General features: G+C 38.9%; 1 protein-coding gene across 6 annotated transcripts; it reads right to left on the reverse strand.

Moving 5' to 3' along the window:
• Nucleotides 1-396: 396 nt before the first annotated feature.
• Nucleotides 397-20,195, reverse strand: LOC112502738. 6 transcript variants are annotated; one of them, XM_025106730.1, is made up of 6 exons: nucleotides 19,978-20,195; nucleotides 16,937-19,834; nucleotides 13,755-15,500; nucleotides 1,813-1,918; nucleotides 1,663-1,736; nucleotides 1,475-1,564 (listed from the first exon to the last, which is right to left on the reverse strand). In XM_025106730.1, exons 2-5 carry the CDS (start codon nucleotides 19,748-19,750, stop codon nucleotides 1,690-1,692), a joined length of 4,713 nt encoding a protein of 1,570 aa, XP_024962498.1. In that variant the 5' UTR covers nucleotides 19,751-19,834; nucleotides 19,978-20,195; the 3' UTR covers nucleotides 1,475-1,564; nucleotides 1,663-1,689. The 6 variants fall into 6 exon arrangements, with proteins under 6 accessions (XP_024962494.1, XP_024962496.1, XP_024962497.1 ...); XM_025106731.1 differs by having other exon boundaries at nucleotides 1,478-1,560; XM_025106726.1 differs by having other exon boundaries at nucleotides 397-1,564; nucleotides 1,663-1,918.
• Nucleotides 20,196-21,729: the final 1,534 nt, after the last annotated feature.

Here is a 21,729-nt window from a genome sequence, read left to right on the forward strand (position 1 = left end):
TCGTCTCATGTCACGTCTTAAAAAACATGTACTTATCGTAACGTATGAGGTTTAAGGCTTGAGTTTGCTGTCACATCATGCCTCACGAAATTTTGGACCTGGCTTATATTTAAATCTTCCAAATCCAACTTCATTTATGCACAATATCATATTCAAACTCTATAGCGTTATTATCAACATCTTGCGTCAATGAACCTGACCCTAATAATTAATTATTGTATTTTGCCTGTTTAACTTGATGCTACGTAAATTTGTTTGCAACTTATTTTTATTATTTTTAAGTGTATGGAATTTTTTTATAATTATTTATATATAATAAAAAAAATAGATACCTTCAATAAAAAAAAATTATAGTTCGGGTTAAGTCGCTATTGAATCCAAAAAAAGTTAGCCTACGTTAATAAAAGGTTGTTTATGTTGATAAAGAGAAAAAATAACTTATAATAAAAAGTTGGATTCAATTGGATCGACGATGAACATAGTCTAAGAGCATGTAGTTCAATTCAATTATAGATACCGGTCCAGAGCAAAACCGGTGGGGCTACAGGAAGCAGAATGTATCCCAACACTTTTTCCAACTTGTCACGCCCAAAATAAATCCCTGCCCAAGAGAGGACAACATGGAAATAAAGGCAATAGTACCAGTTACTTCCCCTTTGTATTCTCATGCCAATCGTATGAGTTTGCAGTTGCACAACACTATTATTTCAACTAGCTGTTCTAAAATTTAACCAGAGGTTTTTTTTCCTTTTTTAGAAGGGGGGGGCAATTAAGCAAAACAAGGGTGGCAATTTCCTGTACAAATCAAATGTCTAAACAAAATTGCCACACCCCTATCCCACAAAAGCACCAACTCAAAATCGCGTTGTGCAGCGACGTTCTGATGCTTGCTATGGCCTAGCGACTACGAAATGTACCAAAACCAGGCACTGTGTGAAAACAGAGTCTAAAGCAAAAATTGCACCTGACTGACTATAGAACGAACCTATCAACAAAAGAGAAGAAAAGGCATATCAACTTGGAGATGGCGGCAAACTAGTTGACTTCACTGACCTGCCAAGGCTTGCAGCTTCAGTACAAGCTTTGATTGCTTCAGCTGTCATTAGAGCAGACACTGCCTTATGAATTGCTAGGTCAGCACTCAGCATGAGTTTCTGAGCTCTTTCCCTCTTTAGTTTAGCCATATTTCGAGCATGCTTTGCAGCACTGGAAGCATCCCTAAGTCTAAACTCATCAAGATCGGACCCACCCAACAGTAGTTGCCTACTTGGTTGGTTATGCCAATCAGCAAAAGCATTACTCAACCTTTTCCCATTGTTCCTTTTCCCATTCCCCGCTGTTGCCTTCCTTAAGGTGGAGGAAGACACAGCCATTTTTGGGGATACAACTGCTCTAATGCTCTTGGAGTTGTGTCTTTGGATTCTCAGTTGGTGATTCCACTCAGCAGATGCATCAGCAGCATCCAAAGATAAATGCCCGGGATCTCTTGGCGAGTACATCTTAGTTAGCAGGGGAGAAACATCCGGACTCTCATCTCCCAAGGCATATGCATTTACTCTTCTTCCTAAATACAAAAACAGTAAACAGTTAAACGATATAAACACTAAGCATAGAAACTATACACAAGAGGGGGAGGGAGGATAGTGATGAATATTAACTTACCAGAAGAATGATGACTATCATGATCACCTAGAAAGGCATGGCTGTGTCCAGAAAGTGAAATTTTCTTATGTGGCCTGTGTTTAGAACCCTTGTTGAGTAATTCCAGACCTCGAGGCTTTAAACAGAAAGCAAACATAGGTGGTTTATCACCTGCAGATGCCTTCTCCAGGGATCCAGTGACCGTCCCTGTTGTCAATTTGGGATTTAGTTCATCCCATTCTCTACATATTTGCTGGTACCTTTCCCATAATGGAGGCTGATACAAGGCAAATATTCATAAATCTGGTTAGATAACAATTCTCTCAAAAAGAATTAAAAAAATAACTTTTCAGATAGGAAAACATTAATCATTCATCATTAAGCAAAATAGATACAGGCTTTCTCCTTCCATCTCTTTTTGTTCCGTCTGTTTCTACTTTTTTTAATCATATTTTAAAGAAAAACAGTTGCATAACATTCAAGATACAAGGAAGATATGCAACTTATATATACTATTTTATCTTGTAGGGTCTACTCCAGAATTTATTAATATTATAGGGGATTTGGCAGACTTGTATTCTATTTATTCTTACTTAGATTGATCATAAGAATTACCCTTTTTAATCAACCATATGTTACATGGTATATGAACCAAAAAGATGGTTCACAGAAAACCCCTTCAAGAATGCTGCGGTTAGCATGAGGTCTTGAGTTTGCAATAGCACCTCGGCACAGGTCCTAGCAAAGCCAGATATGTCTCTGGCCAGCATTCTGTGCATGGATCATGCTTAAGTTAATTAAAGTGTTTGGTTCAAGGAGAAGGTATTAACCACTTAGTTAATGTGCATATTTACTGATGAGGAGATGATTATTAGGATGCATGTATAATCAAGTAGTCCCACATCAGTTCAGAAGAAGAAAAGAACAGTTTAACCCTCGATATACGCTGATGGAAGGGTTCCCATATGCTTGCAAACGGATCCAATTCCAAAGTTGTATACTGTCTTCCCAGGTGTCGAGATGCAGGCTCCATTCATCCCATAATAAACTGACAAACAAGCAGACCTAGCCAAACCACAATTAGCAGCGACTGCCTGCCGCTCCTATCTACTGATAAGATGAAAACTTGCTTATTTAATGACCTGAGCAGATTTGGTAGTCTAGCACAAGGTTTTAAAGTACAAAATCGCGCCGCAAGGCGAGACTTTTTCTTGGCGAGGTGAGGCGTAAGCCTCGAGGAGGTCCGAGGCATAAGTCTCAAGGCATTAAATCAATAAAATTAAAAATAATATATACACACACTAGTTAATAGAGTTGGGTTCCGGTGAGAATGGAAGTTATGGTGAGAAGGGTAAGAAGGGATCTCCACCCTTGGATCAATCCTAATTGAAGATCAACACTGATGCGGTGCACCAAGATGCACCGGATCATTTCCCGTGATAAGCGCAATTGATGGTGTGGGGATGAGATTAAAAGTGATCAAAGGTCCAAAACCCTTCTTACGCTTCTCACCTTAACTCCTATTCTCACATGATCCTTCGTGCTAGTTAATATGTATATATACACTGGAAAATAAATAAAACTGAAAATAGCATGCACACACTAAATTATATGTATATATATATACTCACTCTTACTATATATATACGTTAATTACATATATATATACACATACACTATTACCTGTTACAGAAGAAAAAAGAAAGTGGGATGGTGGAAGACTCAAATAAGTAATAAAAAAAGTGGGACGGTGGAAGACTCTTAAGTAGTAAAAGAATAGACAAAGTAGGACGACGCCAAATTGGTTGGCACAAATCGGAGCAATCAACAGAGGTGACCGCCTCGCTACTGTCTCACCGCCTCAAGCAACCAAGACGCACGACCCACCCCAACCAATGATGAGCCGGCTCGCCTTGAGGCGTATGCCTCACATTTTTTTAAAGCCATGGTCTAGCACTATGATTGCTTCTGTAAGACCGACAGGTTCCATTCATTGACGTTTTGAGCCTTTGTGCCACAGACAGCCTAGTCGCAATCTGGACTAGGCTTCAAGAGTTTAAGGCATACATTTTGTTTTTCTCTTGTTAGAAGCCATATGTTTAATGTTTGTGTAACTTTACTCTGGACCTTGGGGTGTTTGTTGGTTAATATGTTGGTTGATTTTTCCAGCTGGACTTGTTGGCATGTTCAACTTTTGGCGGTTGACTTTAATCACATACCGGTTTAACTTTCTTGTCCGACTGTTGCACTACTAGTTTGGATTGTCTTCTATAATTATTTGGTTCAACTTGTCCTTTTTGCAAAGAAACTAGGATTTGAATATTCGTAGCTTAATCACTGGCGATATTACAGCTTCATGTTGTTGGTCTAATAGGCACATATGAAACATTTTTGGACTGTAAAATTTTCATCAGTTTGAACCCCTAAGGATATCCATCATGGCCATTTTTGCAAATAATCAATTTCTTCTGTTAATAAGCATGTAGGGTCAAATGTTGCAATTGGTGAACTGAATGAATAGCCCTCTAATTGTGAAAGTTCATGTCTAACAAAGTGAGACATATCTTTAAGAATGTATTCATTTGAATCAACTTAACACCATAAGCTATTTAACAGTAAATTGAGAAGCATTATTTGGATAGATTGTTGTCTAAAGAAACTTACAGGACTCCTCCCCTCCCCACTCGCTCAAAATCTCACAGGATTTGGAGGGCTTATTATATAAAACTCTTTCAGCCGTCACCACTCAGAAGAGTTGATTTCCATTTCAGGTGGAAGGTTTTGCTCCACGGAGTCCAACATCACCGCTTTTTTGAGTAACGAAACGTGAAAGACCGGATATACTCTAGAAGACGCAAGCAACAGTAATTTATATGCTACCGGACCAATTCCATTCACGATTTTGAAGGTCCCACAGTAACGAGCTGCTAACTTTTGATGGATGCGATGAGCCAAAGTCAACTGTCAATAAGGCTTCAACTTCACATAAACCCATTCGCCAACCTTAAAACTCATGTCACATCTTTTTTATTTGCTTGTTCTTTCATAATCGCCTGGGCATGCGATAAATGTACCTTAAGTTGTTTTAGAGCATCATCACGATCTCGTAATTCTTGGCTCACAGCTTCTACCCGGATCTCCCTTGGAACAGTGGGAGATTTTCGCCCATAAACCGTTTCAAAAGGCAACTTTCCAGTTGATCCATGAAAAGTAGAATTGTACCAAAATTCTGCCCAAGGAATCCATATTGACCACGAACGAGGTTGATCAATTGCAAAACATCTCAAATATGTTTACAAACAACGATTGATGACTTCAGTTTGACAGTCAGATTTCGGAAGATACGCATAACTCATAGGTAATTGAGTTCCTTGTAGACAGAAAATCTCCTGCCAAAACTGACTAAGAAACAATGGATCACGGTCGCTAACGATAGACTTGAGAACCCCATGATGACGAACCACTTCCCTAACAAAGATCTCGGCTGCTGTATATGGATGTTTTAAAAGAATGAAGTGGCAGTATTTCGAAAGACGATATACCACCAATAAAATTGTATCAAAACCTTTAGACTTAGGTAAACCCAAAATAAAATCCATTGAGAGATGTTCCCAAACCGTATCCGGAATGTCCAAGGGCTGCAAAAGACCTCCTGGCGTGGTAGAATTAGATTTGCAATGTTGACACACGTCGCTCGACTTCACAAATTGTTGCACAACAGCTATCATTCCCGGCCAATACAGATTAAGTGCTAAACGACGGTAAGTTTGATACTCCCGAAGCTGATTCATGGAATTCATTGATTAAGGTAGCAATGAATTTCGATGTACGAGAAATCACCAGACGGTCCTTATAATAAAATATTCCTTGTCTAACAGTGTAACCTGAGTGACAATTAGGATCATGTTGCAAGTCTTGAATCATTTTTTGAATATCAACATCCTTACGGGATTCTTCAATGAGTTGGGCCCCTAGGACCCAAACTGGACAGGATATTAACGAAGTCAGTGCACCTTCTTCAGCCCTACATGATAGCGCATCAGCAGCTCGATTTTCACGACCAGGTCTATAACAAATCTCACACTGGTAGCCAAGTCATTTGGCCACCCAATTTTGTTGCCCTGGGTTCGTAATTCGTTGTTGTGACAGAAACTTTAAGCTTTTCTGATCCGTATACACCGTAAAACATGCTCCCAGTAAGTAAGCTCGCCAATGTTGAACCGCCAGAACCAAGGCCATGATCTCCCTTTCATAAGCCGACTTGGATAAATTGTGTTCACTCAAAGCCTTGCTAAAGTAAGCGATTGGAGATTGTTCTTGCATTAAGAATACTCCGATTCCTTTACCCGACGTGTCACATTCGACTATAAATGGTTAAGTAAAATCAAGTAGTGCCAATAGTGGGGCCGTCACCATGGCAACTTAAGTGTTTCGAAGACTTGATGAGCTTCTAAGCTCCAACAAGAGGCATCCTTCTTTGTGAGATTAGTGAGTGGTTTTCCAATGCTGCCATAGTGGCGAATAAACTTTCGATAATATCCCGTAAGACCCGAAAATCTTCGTAACCCTTTTAGTTGTTTTGGAACTGGCCAATCTAAAACAGCCTCAATTTTTTTTTGGATCCATTGACACTCCTTTGCCACTTATAATATGACCCAAGTAATCAATCGATGATTGCACAAACGAACACTTTTTTCGATTTACCACATTAACTTTCAAGTAAAATGTGTAACACCACCAATAAATCCTCCATATGCTTTGACCAAGTCGGGCTATAAATAAGGATATCATCAAAGAAAACCACCACATATTTACGTAGAAATGGCCGAAAAATATCATTTATAACAGCTTCAAAAGATTGTCGGTGCATTGGTGAGCCCAAATGGCATTACCAAATACTCTCAATGACCGTCCAGAGTGCGAAACACCGTCTTATCAATGCTATCTTACTGCATTCTGATTTGATTATAACTGGACTACAAATCAATTTAGAGGAAAAAAAGTGCATCCTTCAATTCATCAATAAGTTCCTCGACTACCGGAATAGGAAACTTATTAGGTATCATGGCTTTGTTGAGAGCACGATAATCCACACATCCGCCACGATTGATCTTTCTTTTTTACCAGAATTACTAGACTGGAAAAAGCACTTTTACTTGGTCGAATCATACCAAGATTCAGAAGTTCCTCTACTCGCTTCTCAATTTCAGCCTTTTGAACGTGGGGATATCTATATGGCCGAACACAAATTGGTTCATGAGAATTGATTAAAGAAATCCTGTGATTGTGAGCACGTCGTAGGGGTAATCCTGTTGGATCCCAGAATACTGCTTAAAAACGGTCAAACAACCGAACAAGGATTGTAAATCTTGTTGTTGTGCGAAGGATAACTCCTTCTCCTGTTCATTTTGGCCAGACGAAGCAGTACTTGGAAGACAACCTTGAGAAGGATTGTCTAGTGACAACCACATTTGAAGAGAAGCTTGAGAGACTTGTACTTTAGATAGGCCTTGGATGCACTTCCCTTGGAATACAAATTTCATGGAAAACTGTTCCCAGTTATTGATCACCTCTCCCGAAGTCTTAAGCCACTCCATGCCTAAAACCATGCCAAATGCCCCAGGTCAAATACCAACACCTCCACCTCGAATTCACATGTCCCCACTCAAACTTTAAGATGCATACAACATTTGACTAATAAGGATTTTATGGCCATCGCCCAGCTGAATGTTGATGCCAACGAAAAATTCCAAAGATAACCCTAAAGCGGTCACCAATTTTCGTGAGATAAAACTATGCATGGCTCCACTGTCCACCAAAATCACCAGCTACTGCCCCTCAAACTTTAAGGTTTTGCCACCCAGAGACGATTCAGCAGTAGCACCGAAACTTTAAGGTTTTGCCACCCGGAGACGATTCACATTTGGAGGAATTTCCTCCTCTATTGTCTCTACTGTTTGAAGCCCACCGTTCCCGTCTACAGATTCATCGTCGCCCAAGAGAAGAATCTGCAATTTCCCTTCGAGGCATGTGAGCAGGACTGAATTGCTGCCCACAACGGAAACCCAACCCTTTCTTGCGTTGCTCCTCCCATTCTGTACGAGTAAGAGACCGAATACCCCAATTGCAATTGAACAATTGGCCAAAGTCCGATGAAGGAGCCGGTAGTACGCGGATTCAGGGGCATACGACCTACATCAGTGCGTGTAAGTAGGCTCTTCTCACTGTAAAAAGAACTATTGGGCCCCTTGTTTTCGTAACGGCCTAGAGGGTTGGATCTCAAATCTGATTGGAAAGAGAAGCCCAACCCACCTCTCGCCTGGTATCAAAACCGGGATTGGGAAATATTCCCAATAGAAGTACGAAGCATCTCTTCAATATCCTTAACGAGATACATGGCATCAAGACGAGACTGAGGTCGATGGAGATGTACCCATCGTTTCACGTCATCACGTAAACCCGCAATAAAGTAACCCAGAGTCTGTGTCTCAAGTAATCGAGGTACCAAGGATAGCAAATATTCAAAATCGTCTATGTAATCGTGAATAGAAGATACTTGTTTCATCGTAGCCAATTGTTCGAACAGATTATGAATCTCCAAGCCCGAAAATCGTTGGAGTAGTTCGAAGGACATTGTTCCGACGTAAGAGGATCGTAAATCTGCTTCACAATTTGAACCAGTGTTGAGCTACACCCACCATACTTAATTGAGCAAGACGAATTCGAAGGTGAGATGGTGTACCATGAATGTCAAAGTATAATTCTGTTCAGAAAAGTCAAATTGCCTGAATCCATCCCTGAGGATCGAACCCATAGAATTCAGGCAATTTGACTTTCTTCGCCGCCCATGGTAACAAATCGGAAGAGCCCAATCGTGGAGCAGAAGTGTTTGAGTTATCACCTTGTTGTGGAGACAGAGCCCCCTGAGGAGTCTGTGTAATTGGGAATCCGGTGGAGACCCCAGACGGTCCTCCAAACTCACGGTTGTGTTGAATACCCTGTTGTTTCACCCACGCTATAATCATCTTACGAAACTACGCTTCCTCCACTCGCTCAGATTCCCACGCTTGAATCCCCACTTTGATTTCCTAGATATCTGATTGCAACCTCTGAATCTGTTCTTCATGTTGCTCCAATCGGTTCAATTGAGATCGAGTTTCCATGGATTCCACACCAAGGTCAAGGTAGGTCGGACAATGATGGAAACCAACATATTAAGATCGACTAAAAAATTAAGAAGGAAGAAATCGGTTGTATGTGATTGAAATTGAAAGGAATTACATGAACAGAAAATGAACCAGGGAATACTCCCTCTCTCACCGCACTAATGCAAGAGCCAAGAGAAACTTAGGAAAAACATTCTCTGCCCAAAAAACGTTTTACCTCCCTCCTATTTAAAGGTTAAACCCTCGCCTCTAACCGACTTCTAGCCACTTCCCTTTTCTGCCCTTTTGGCCCTTCTGGAATAAACTTTTAGAATACTTGGTTTATTTACATTACGATCCAGCCCAACTAAACCTGTAACAATTACCTTGTATGTTTATTTGTTGTTTAATGTTTCACTACAATAATAAATAATTAATCAATTACTAATAAGTTGTTATTTATTACTTTATACACTAATTATATTATCAACTTACTAACAAGAAAACTAAATCAGGTTCATTAATTTAATTTCTCAATGAGTTTATTTATTAGTATACTTTTTGCCATAACATTATTAGTTTATTCGCTATTCCGTTTTTGACTTTAATAATGAATAAGTAATTACGAAATCTTTAACCTTATGGCATTACCTACTATGTATTTATTAGTTTGTTTGCTATTTATTATTTTATTTGCTATGTAACATTAGTTCGTTACTTTATTTGCTATTTTATGCATGATTAACATATAATTAAATCATACTGATATATTGTAGTCTCATTTGCTATTTATTTTTATGTCAAACATTTAATATTTGATATTCCAATTATGGTAATGGTACCATTCATGGATTGTTTAAAGTAGAATACCAAAACAAAAACAAATTTCATTATAATGGACCCAATAGATCTTTTTCCAGTTGTGGATAAACAAACCAACATTATATAAAGTAAATGTAATGATATATCCACATGTAACTAAAATATAGAGAAAGACTTGTCGCCATATGTACAGCATGGCATAATGGCGGTTGGCTGTAATCGTCATGATTCGCTGTGGCACCACGACAACTATGGAAAAACCCCAACTGATCTCCCAACAATTTGACACTCAAGTTGGAGAAGAGATGCAAATATTCCACACTTGATGCATAGACAAAAAATAGATTTCGAAATTGGAACTGAAGATCGAATGAAATACAAAAGGATATGGGCTCCAGATGCAAGTTCCTCCCGATCCGAAGGCATGTTGGGATTGAAAACCCCAGATTGAAAGAGTAAATGGATCGGCTAACTAGACCGGACAAATAAAGATGGAAAACCCTGACTGAAACCTAATCCTAACATGTATAATTCTTATCTGCCAACACTTCTCAAATTGGAAAATATTTTTTAAAATAGACTAAACAAAAGAAAACGGCCAAAAAGTCCAGGTGGCTCCTCCTTACTTCCCTAGTCTCCTAAAAATATTTAAAATGTGAAATTCTTACAGCTATAGAGCTGGTAATATATTACTTCCCCTCAAGAATGGCATTGTGAAAAGCATTCTCGATATTAAATAAGAGGTGTGACACAGCAAGGGCATGATCAAACTCCAGATGCACAAGAAAATCATGGTTGCAGACGGCATAGACGAGCCATTCAAAATTCCAACAACGTTCAGAAGGCATCACACCAGCTCAACAATAAGTCAAAGCAAGTGTGGCAGTGATTCGTTAGTCATGAACTGGTACAAGTCCTATAGATGTCAGCACAACAGGCCACAAAAGCAACTAATGTCGGTATAAAAATCGGCTGGTGCAATTGAATATTTTTGCTTCTTCTCCCCTCTACATCAATGCATCATTACTCTATCCAGACACTACAAAAGGGACAGAGTGAAGAGTGCAGATAAAAAACAACTGGTACTAAAAGTGTACCCTGGAAAAGAATTCCAAATGAACTAGATATTGCAACTGGGCGGCTGAACTAAACACGCAAAGTAGTCCTTAGAACACCCTAGTTTCAGAAGAAAAAAATTGTTGAAGTTTCTGAATTTGCAAAACATTCCTTAAAATTCTGGAAAACTGCAAAAAGGCACCTGCCACTTAAGAAACAATTCTAAACTACCAAGAAGTTCAAAAATGTACCTCAACTTCCAAACAATTACACAAAACCTAAGCTTTTTAACTGATGCTGAAAGGCCACTGGGATTCTTGATATTTTTAAACAGCTTGGAAAATAAATGAAACTCAAGATTGACAACAAAGCTTTGAATAAAAAGCTGAAAAGCCCCACAAAACCATTGTTATCAGACAAGAGTCTGGCATGACTTATACACTGTCATATGTCAGGCAAGCCTAGGGAAGCTCCATTGAATCGCATCAAAGGCCAGGTCATTGTAGGTCAAGTGAATTTGACCTCCTAACCATGGAAAGCCAGAAAACCTCATGCGAAAAACAATACCATGGACACCTTCCTAAACATCACACACTGAAAAAAAAGTCACTCTCTTATGGATGGCAATCCCTACAACATCTTAACCCAAAGAAAGAAAACAACAAAACCCTTGACCGTTGTAAAGGAGGGGGGACTAAAACTGATTTTAACATAAACAAAGCAAACAATAAGAGCTTGAATCTTCTAAATACGGATCATAATACTAGACCACAATCCCACTTCCAAATCATAATAAGCATTCCAGGAATTAGGACAGGTATCATAAAACCGTAAGAGGGTGATAAAGTAGTAGTTTTTAATGGCAATATTGAAAAATAGAAATTGCACATAACGAGTAATGTATCCATAGATGATTCCTTGGAACAATACAAATTTGCTGACAGAATATCACCCTGTTGCAGCAAAACTCCAGTCACGCAGCATAAGAAAATCTAATGTTCGTATTCATTCACACTGCCTAGACTTCACATAAATAAAATGACATGTTGAATCACCTAGCCAGCAAAACAATATAAATGGGGTTGAGGTGACAACTATACACGCAACTCGAACATCAACATCAAGGATGGAAAGAAAACTTCTATAAGAGATATAAGATGGAGCGTGTCAGGAAGATCACAACCTTGACAGTTTGATCAGGCAAAATAGTAAATGAGGAAGAGAAAAAAATTACATCACATATGGCCAAAGATATTTTAAAAACCAGGAAACAGCCTTCCGTGCCACGAATGATTTATCTACGTCAACAATGATCTAAGCCTGAAACAAAAATCTAATGCAGGTGCTGACAGTGAATTTGATCCATCCAACATTCAATGATCTCACAAAGGGCAAAACAGTCTGTGTTGCTCCCAGTGGCGGATCCAGGAATTTCTTTGAGCAGGTGCACTGTGCACCTTTAAGGTGGATCAACAATTGGCAAATCCGCGGTATGACCTGGGGAGAAAGTCAACACGGTTTGCCTAGGGAAAAGTCAATTGTGTCGATTTGAGGAATAAGATGCATTTTTCAAATGGAATTGACCTTGATCCTTAAAATAAATATATGTTGCCTTGAAAATGAGATAAAAAGCAACAATTATTAAGATGAATAGACAATGGGAAGAAAATTAGATCATGTAAAAATAATAAAATCCAAAAGAGAGAAAAATTAACAGAAAAGTGTCTTGGCATGGTGGTAGTAATGCTTATAATTGTGCTTGAGGTTGTGAGTTCAATCCTTCTAACTATATTTTTGCTGTTAATATTTTCAGAAATAGCACTGTAGGGGCTGAAATGCTCTGGGCTAGCCTTGGAGCCTAAAATTAAAAGATAAAAAAGTAAACTTTCACCTGAAAGATTCGAACTCGTGACCTCTTGTATATAAAAAAGTAAACTTTCACCTGAAAGATTCGAGCTCGTGACCTCTTGTATATAAAGTGGTAATCCAACCATCCCACCCCTGAAAATCAAGCGGGTGCACCTATCAAACGACTAAAATTTTTTCTTGCAATAATCGATTGTGTGAGTGCACGGGAGCCCGCTCACCTCCTAATAGGTCCTCCCCTGGTTGCTCCTTGTACTAAATTTATCTCCCAAGTCTCTAAAGAGACACATCTAAACATTAAATAGCGCTTTGCCCCTCCTGAAACCTCCTAATATAGCGATACAGCAGTAAGCATTTGAAACCCTGGAATCATGGTATCCTTCGGTCCCTTCACATTTATGTTCATGATAGCGTTTCCTATTTATATTCCCAAAAATTTCTGTTAATCAAGTACTGGAAGTTGCAAACATAAATTTCCATGCTAAGTTCTAAAATTCCACCTGCTGTGGATGGTGCCACAGAGTCATTGATTAACCACACCTCCTTCTTACAGAATCAAATGTGCCTATGTCCAAATCTGAAACTCTGCAACAGCATTTGGCCAGATTAAACATTCATCTAGATGAACTTAAATATATGTAGGGTGTTTACAAATGACACAACCTTCGACTGCGTGAATTGATCACTTCTCATAATAGAACTGATGCTACCATAATTTTAGTATATCGGGTTATATCACCAACATGAACAAGGAAGGAAAACAAACAGCATATATAAGGAATGGTAGCTCTATCAAATAAGCTCATTGTCAGTAAATTCAGCTCTAATTCTTTATAGAAGCAACACAGCAGCAAGTTTAGCTCCTTTATGCTTACAAAGATGGAGACAAATAAAGAAAAGATTGTAGAAACAAGGTAACAGGATGAAATTATATGAATATATCAGGTTATCTTATTAGTAATTACTTGCCTGAACTTATTAACGCAAGAGATGCAAATATATAGAGGTTGCGGAAACAATTTATACTTTAACAGAAGCACAAAATAGATGAATCTACAAATCATAGTCCATTCATTTACAATGTAATGAATGCAGGAGAATTCTACAAGGCATGAGCAAGATGAGCCTCAGTCAGTGACACAAAACCTAGTTATAACTTGCAAACTGTGTAAAAACAAATAAAGCACCAAAGTAAATATGAAGGGTTCGAATTCTGAGACATACCTGGAGTTGTCTGATTAGTGGCATGCCCTTCCGTAGCCTCTTTTCCCGCCAATGCTCATAAATTGATTTTGCCACTTGCATGGGACTTACTCTGGCAATCAGCTCATCGATTTCTCCAGAAGTAAATTGATCACGCTTCTGAGCATAGGAAACCTTCTCCAACATATCCATGACCTTCTCGAAAAGCTCATGAGAGATCATATTGTCTTCACCCCCCTGCATCTGACAAGATGCCCTGCTCCTGGAAATCCATTCTTCATCTTCAGTGTCCATGTCATATATGACATGCGATCCATCCATAGCCATTTCAACATCATTTCTCACCTGCCGAAAGTACCAGGGACTGCGGATGAAAGGCATCTCTTCTTGGTCCTCAACCGAGTCCTCAATCAGGCGAACACCAGGAATAGGGATGTTTTTTATTGATGCTGCCCGTATGTTCCTATTATGGCACTCTTCATGCATCTCCTTGAAAAGGAACCATTGACTCCTGTCTGGGAACTCGAGTGCCCAGTCCTTCCCTCCTTTCCACATCATAGCATGGGTGTAGCGGTTTGTTGACCCAGGCTGTAAATCCTGATGAACTTTATATGAGTATCTCAACTCCCCATTGCATTTCACTGCAAGTTTCCACTCATTCTGATCAGCAACTTCCAAGAAAACCCGGGCACCACATTCCCTCCACCCTTTGTCCCCACCATTGATCAAGATATTCGCATCACAAGCCACCAACTCAAGGTTTCTCCGTGGACCTTTAGAAGAATCTGATGTCCTCTTATCATTTGCTTTCCTAATTCTCTGGTAAGGAAGACCAATTTGATTATGGCCTTTATTTTTAAAATTGAACTCTCGAGAAGGCAATGTGTACTGGACCTGAGTTCTTGGTTTCTTAGGCCCATTACCAAAGCCATTGCCAATAAAATCTGCCCTTCCCTCAGGCCATGCATGCAATGGATCTCCAAAAGATGAAGAGATTGAGCCAGATTTATTTCGATGCCACAAACTTCTAGGGCCTGTAGGATTGGGACTGCAGATGATGCCATCACTTAAATTCCAAGTCAGATCAGACACCTGTTGGGCACCAGGTGTTTTCCGACAATCCCTATAAACTACATCAGATGTAGGAACTTCAACACTAATACCTTTCAAGTAAGATGAGCACATGGCACCTGACACAGCTTGATCTTTCACATTGGCTTCGTATTTATCTGAATTTCCGATCTCAACTGGAACGGTTTCAGCATCTTTGGAAGAGATAGAAGTTCTATTAACATTTAACTTTGCATCAGGAACAAGTTGTGATGACTTCCTCAGACCTCCATCAATGCTTATTACCGCAGCATCCTTACAAAGACGAGAGCTGGTACAAACCACCCCAGAACCAGCAGCATCAAGAGAAGACATTTCCTCATGACTCTTAGAAGAGTTTTCTGAAAAAATCTCAAACTGATCCTCACCTTGACTACAATCATCTGCACATGGATGGAATGTATCTCGTGGATAATTAAGGGAACGAACAGAATCATGGTCTTGAAGGCTGACGGAGGTGATACTACGTTCCAACAGAAGCTTCAGATGTAAGCTAAGGAAGAAATTTGGGGCAGCAGTAAATGAGAGAGCAAATGGAGGAAGATTTCCGTGCTTCAAACTGTAAATTGTTGAAGGCCGACTCCCAGATGCAGGGTAGGATGATCTAGACGTATTGAACGATAGAACAGCACCACAATTTGACTTCTTACGGAGAACCTGCAAGACAGAAACACTCCAATGATTAATCCAAAGTGATAAATAATTTAAAATTTTAACATGCAACTATTTTACACTAATTTAAAATTTTAACATGCAACTATTTTACAACACTTCTCAGAGCTTAAAGGCCTACAAGTCCTTTCTTCCGTTTAATTTCAAATCATTGTCAAGGCCAGCGCCATGGCAGTTAAAGCATAGTGTTTCTGAAGGTGGAGCCTTGCCATATATGATGGCGCAGCTGGAAAAAAGGCACATGCATAAGACCCAAAGTGCAAAGTAGGCCAATGTTTGTGTGGCTTAATGGTGCTAGGGTCAATGTTTGGACCCATTTGAGGAATCCAAAATCAAAGTTGTTAAGTATTCCTAATTTTAACACAGTATGAGCCCAGTGAAGCCTTTTCTTCAACTACAAAAGAGACTCAAGACCTGACCAAAAGCAAAGACACTAATAGTATTTCTTGAGTTCTTCCAAATTTGAATGATTCCTCTGCAGATGTTCAGCACTTGTTCTCTTCAATCTTCTGACAGAAACAGTGCCTCTAGGACTCTACTTCTTGGTCAGTTCCTCTTAGCATATATGTATTTTTTATTTTTTTATTTTTTTTTTATTAACCTAGATATCCAACCCGCTATGCAAGCCAACTAATCCCAGGGCGACCACCTGATTTGCAGATAGCCCGGAGTCACCGCATTTGAACCTCCGTGGCCACAAGGGGATTTTTATTCCTTCTTGGATTTGAACCTGGGACATCCTGGTACTTTTGACCTTTGGAGCCAAGTTCAAACCAATCAGGCACCACCCTTGTGGTTTATATGTATTTTTTATTAGAATCACTTAACATGTAAAATCATCAATTTGTTGTTCCCATATTTGCTAACTGTTTTATGTTATTACTTATTCAGATTTAACTTCTCTAGTGCATATAAACTTTTTAATTTTCAATCATCAATACACTGTTCCTTTTTCTAATTTAACATGTTCAGACTAAAAGCACCAATATATTGTATTCAGGCATCATCGTGTATTTTTTTTGTCATAGCTTATGTTGCTCAACAGCTGACCACTGCAGCTCTGGCATCTTTTTATTCAAAAGATAGCTTAATTTCAATTTGGTGAGGGGTCAATTGTGGAATATTATTGTATTTATACTTGATCATTATTTTGCATTTTGGCATTGAAGTACTACTAAACTTTAAACTTAATTATTTGGGACTAAGATAGATCTGCTATGGATGAAAATTCTGCACTCTTATCTTTCAACTTGTTCAAATTTACTTTTCTCTGGTTTTGGAAAATGGTGCAAGGTGCACCATGGGACATTTCAGGTCAAGACCATGCCTAAGCCACAAGCCTGACTGCTATGAATAAAAGTTTATCAACAAATATTACATGTTAGGCAAGTGACATATAAAGAGAGACATTCAGAGAGTACCTCAAAGTAAGTAGTTCGACCAGCATAGCGTAACTGTGAGGGCTGCATTGCTTCAAGTAGCTTAATGTTGTCATATGTGCACTCAGGTAGAGACAGCTGTTTTGTGAGTAAACAATGTGGCTGGAACTCGGAATCAAGGTACTGCCAATTCGAATCTCTTACTTTTGAGAAACTATAATATGTGAAAACCTTCTGCTTTATAAGTTTCTGAAAGAAAGAAAGTTTGAATCTTATTGACGTCACTGGAATTTGCTGGCCGAAAGACTCATCTTTCTCAGGTTCACAAAACACTTCCATGACTAGGAAAACAAAGGCTACAGCTTGCTTTAAGCAACCTTCAAAGATAAAGAGCCTCAATCCAACAATATTATCCACAAACAGCACCTCTAAGACCACAGTAGGCCACATGGTAACCATGGTGCCATACTGAAGCAGCAATACACTGTGAATCAGCCATAATATATCCACCCCAAGTATGTATGTCAGCATAGGCCACAGTGATATGCATATCTTGAACTTCTTAGATTCTAAGAATGTTGTATTTAACTTCAACACACCTGCACTATTCAATGACCAATGTAGCTCCCCAGGGCCTAAGCATGGAAGAAAAATACTGCCTTCAGCTGAAGACTGAAACACTCGAGAAAGAGAAGCAGTAGGTCCAGAAGGGTCTACGCATCCATTATTGTTTACAAACAGTACACGTGCTGCATCACTAAACCTGCGGTATCGCCTCCTGACATAAACAATGGGTAGATGTCCTTCACTGCTATTAGTATTTTCTGGCACAGACTCCTCATTCTTTCTGCTATCAACTGATATATTCAGAAAGGAAGCGCTGCAGTTCGGCTTATCAGTTTCTCTTTCCAACAGATCCATGTTTCCATTATTATACACATCTATGGAATTGTCGGACAGTAGCAGGGGTTCAGAGGGAAAATGAGATAGTTTCTGCTTTTTCAAAGAAGTGGAAGGAGATGATTTGACGCGATGTGAAGAACGAGCCAACCATGAAATGATTGGTTCTGATTCCATATGGCTAGCCATAAAAGTCTCATCATTCATGTGAAAGGCTCTGCTTCCCTTGTCTTCGTTGATACCTTCCTTGTTGGTATGTACTGATGCAGCATCTTTATGGCTTGTCTTATGTGGAACTTCACTAGGAAGAAGCAATAACTTGAATCTTTCATTTTCAAGGCTAATCCATTCTTCATCCCGGTCATCGTACTTTATATGATGAAGATTCTTTTCTGCATCATAATCATTTACCAGACCATAGTACCAACTTTCGTCCAGAGGCCAGAAGATCTTAATCCTCCTGTTCAGGAACCAGTGAGCATCCATGTCATCAGAATGTATTTCATAGAAATGGCGCCTCTTTCTAGATGTGCCCTTCCCTTTCTGCTGTCTCCTAGGGCGTAACACTCTGTCTGCAGTATCAGCAGAAGCAGGATCGGAAACAGCCATTGACCCTTCACTGACAACATTAGCAGTAGGTTTTTCCAAAAGAGACACCCCATTTGGAGACAATAAAGCCGAAGTTCTATTTCTTGATGCAAATCCAGTACAACTAGGATCAAAACGAGATGACAGCATCCTTGCAGCATTCTGCTCAAGATCATCATCAGGATCAAGGTCACATGTACCTACTTTTTTCTCAATAGATGACTCGACTTTCTTCGAAACAGTCTCACCACCTGATCCCAACATCTTTCTTTTCCTACGATTGCTATTGTTTCTTTTAGAAGATGAATCTTTATTATTTACAACCATATCATTACCATCCCCCATCACAAGCTGTGATGAACCAGCTACTGCCAAATCCTCCTTTTGCTTTTGATTTCCATCCAAATCATCTATTCCCTTTTTCTTAACATTGTTTCTAAGTTTACCCTTGGAATTTTCATTTAACTTGCCCATCTGGTCAGAAGAAGTAGAATTACTGCTTAGGGGTGCATCTGCACCAGGAAATATGCTCTGTGGAATTTCCTTGATCTCATATTTCAACTTGTCAACTTGATCTTCGGAACCCAATGAACTGCAGCTTAGGTGTGCATCTGCACCAGGAACTTTGTTTTGTGGAAATTCCTTGATCTCGTATTTTAACTTGGCAACTTGATCTTTGGAACCCGATGAACCAGTTGGCTTAACCAAATCTCCACCGTCGCTCTTTGCACACTGAGATGAAGTAACTGCTGCCAGCTCCTGCTTTTCACTACCTTTGTGACCAAGCACTCCCTTCTGCTTTCTTCTAGCTTTAATCCCAAACTTTCCATTTAACTTAACATTCTGTTCTGCCGAAGAGTTACTGTCCACAGGCTCACCCCTGCCAGAAGTTTCATTGTGCATAAGTTTCTTCAGCTCATCCTTTAACTTGGCAACTTTTTCAACAGAACCAGATGCTGCAGATGGCTTAAGAAGATGATTCTTAGCAAACTTACTCCGTCCAACTGATCCCCGTGGTCGCTTAGGAATAAGTAGACCATGGCCATCACCACCAATATTGATACCAATGGCATTAAAACCACTGCCACCATTTATCTTCTGACCAACCCCTGATGGCTGAGCTGAACAAGAGTCAGCCCCATCAATTTCAATATCATTTATGCTAGGCCTAATCTTTTTCCTCTCTGTCAGATCCTCAAAGCTACTAATAGCCACCTCTTTCCTGTTCTTTCTTTTCTTGGTCTCGGCTTCCTCACCATTTCCCAGCCAACTACTCTTTTCCTTATTACTCACCTCCGATTTATAAAGTGTTTTGAGATCTAAAGACCTTGTTTTACTGCCTCCTGAGTTTCCTACACTAATCTCCATCAACAATCCCTCAATTTGAACGACCCACACCGAAATCCCCAATTCATCTATCCCATCTCACACGACTTAAACCCACTTCCAGATCTGTATACCATAAATTGTAACAAAAAACAACAAATACATCAAGAACCATAAACATTTCCGCACAACTACCGTAACTAACACAAAAAGCATAGTCATTTTCACAAAAACAAAGCAATCAAAAGAAGTAGGTCTCGCGTGCGTACCTTTCATGGATAATATCGAAATAATGAAGATCAGAAAAGATTCAGCCTCAATTTGAGTGTAACAACCAGGGAATTCGATACGCCCAAAACCAGACCTCTGATTCGAAACCCTAATTGAAGATCAATTGCCGAATTATTTTTCAAATTTAACTTTTTTATTTTTATATATTTTTTACCACGGAGAGAGAAAGAGATGGCTAGGGTTTGTTTTAGACTATAAGAGAGAGAAAGGGGGAAAATGGATTTTATATTACAAAAAGAGAAAAAAAGAAAAAAACACACGTTAGGAGTACCACAACCGTTTGATATATGATCATACGGTCCCTACTTGCTCTGAGTAATTGGAGGGCTAACAATATGAAATTTGAAGTCGATCAACTATGTTTCAGATGAACGGCTGGGATTTGATGAACCATCATCAGGTACACGACGGAGATTTAAAACAAAGAATAAATGTTGGTTCAATAGGTGTCTATTAATCTTTTATCTTAAAAAGTTGTTTATAGTTTTTTCTAATTCTAAACTAGTAATATGCCACCTTTTCCGATTAATTATGAAAGTGTTATGCGGTAATAAAAAGGGTAAAGTAAAATGACGCACCAATCGTCATTTTATTCCAGAATCCCGACCTTTCCATTAAATAAATTTCCAGCAAATTTAAGATCAAAATGTATTGAAATATAATTTGATTTGGAGTTAATTATCTTTTTAGGTACAACATGCTTTAGAAACAAACAAGAATACAAAGACTTAAGCCTCTCAAAATAAGCAACGGGGAGATGCAGAAAGAAAAAAGGAACAAAGACGAAAAACCATCATCAAAGACATCCAAGACATAAAAAAGATACAACAAGAGCCACATCCAAAAGCCCGATAAAACACAGACATGAAACTAAGGCTAAACCTACGAAAAGAATTACGATGGGAATAAAGTCGTCCTTGAGGGAGGGAGGGTGGGCCGGGCGCACGCTCAGGGCCCACAAGAAATAGGGGCCCAAATTTTTTAGTATATACAAACGTTCAAAAGGCGTGAGGCATGGCGTAGCGGCAACGTCAAGTCTCAAGCCTTACACACCACGACAAGGACGCGGCATTTTTCAAAATGTGACATAAAGTGCGAAATTTGTATGTTATATGTAGAATTATATATATATATATATATATATATTATCTAATCAGATGATGGTATTAAAAATGTACCATCAAGATTAGAGGAAGAAAAACCATATAGATTATGATTATAAAAATAGGTTTTTCATTAAATATTTAAAATAGAACTTAGAAAGGTAATTTTACAACTTCATTTTAATCGTGACTCTATAACATTTATGAATTTGTAAAACAGTGAGTAACATGATTAGTTAGATCTATGAAAAGGTAAAATCTAAAGTTAAGTGTAAAAACACAAAAGATAAAAAATAAATTAAAATGGAAAAAATTGCGTGTTACAAAAAACGTGTGTCGCGGCGCGCCATGACGCCACAACGTGAGCCACGCCTTACAGAAACAATATGAGTCATTATGTAACGGCAGAGAGGCGCCTTGCGTCATATCGCTCCATGATGCGTGTCATGACATGCCTTTTTTAACACTGATATATAATAGTAGTTTAAAAGAATTTAGCAAATAAAAGAGAGACATTTTTTTAGTATCTAATAGGCCCAAAAAAGAATTAGTATTATATTAACTAGTGTATGACAATAAAATTTTTAAAAATTTATTGAAGTTAGCTAAATAAGTAGATTATCACAT

This window comes from Cynara cardunculus, unplaced genomic scaffold (genome assembly GCF_001531365.2).
Source record: "Cynara cardunculus var. scolymus isolate 2C unplaced genomic scaffold, CcrdV1 Un_Scaffold_1832, whole genome shotgun sequence".
In the NCBI taxonomy this organism is placed as follows: domain Eukaryota; kingdom Viridiplantae; phylum Streptophyta; class Magnoliopsida; order Asterales; family Asteraceae; genus Cynara; species Cynara cardunculus.

Bases quoted from the DNA above. Each gene is read 5' to 3' on its own strand.
- LOC112502738 (XM_025106726.1), bottom strand. From the start codon at position 19,750: ATGGAGATTAGTGTAGGAAACTCAGGAGGCAGTAAAACAAGGTCTTTA. The intron at 15,501-16,936 runs GTACTCTCTGAA...TCTGTCTTGCAG, and splicing joins GTCGAACTACTTACTTTGAG to GTTCTCCGTAAGAAGTCAAA. The intron at 1,565-1,662 runs GTAAGTTAATAT...TTTTGTATTTAG, and splicing joins TGATAGTCATCATTCTTCTG to GAAGAAGAGTAAATGCATAT.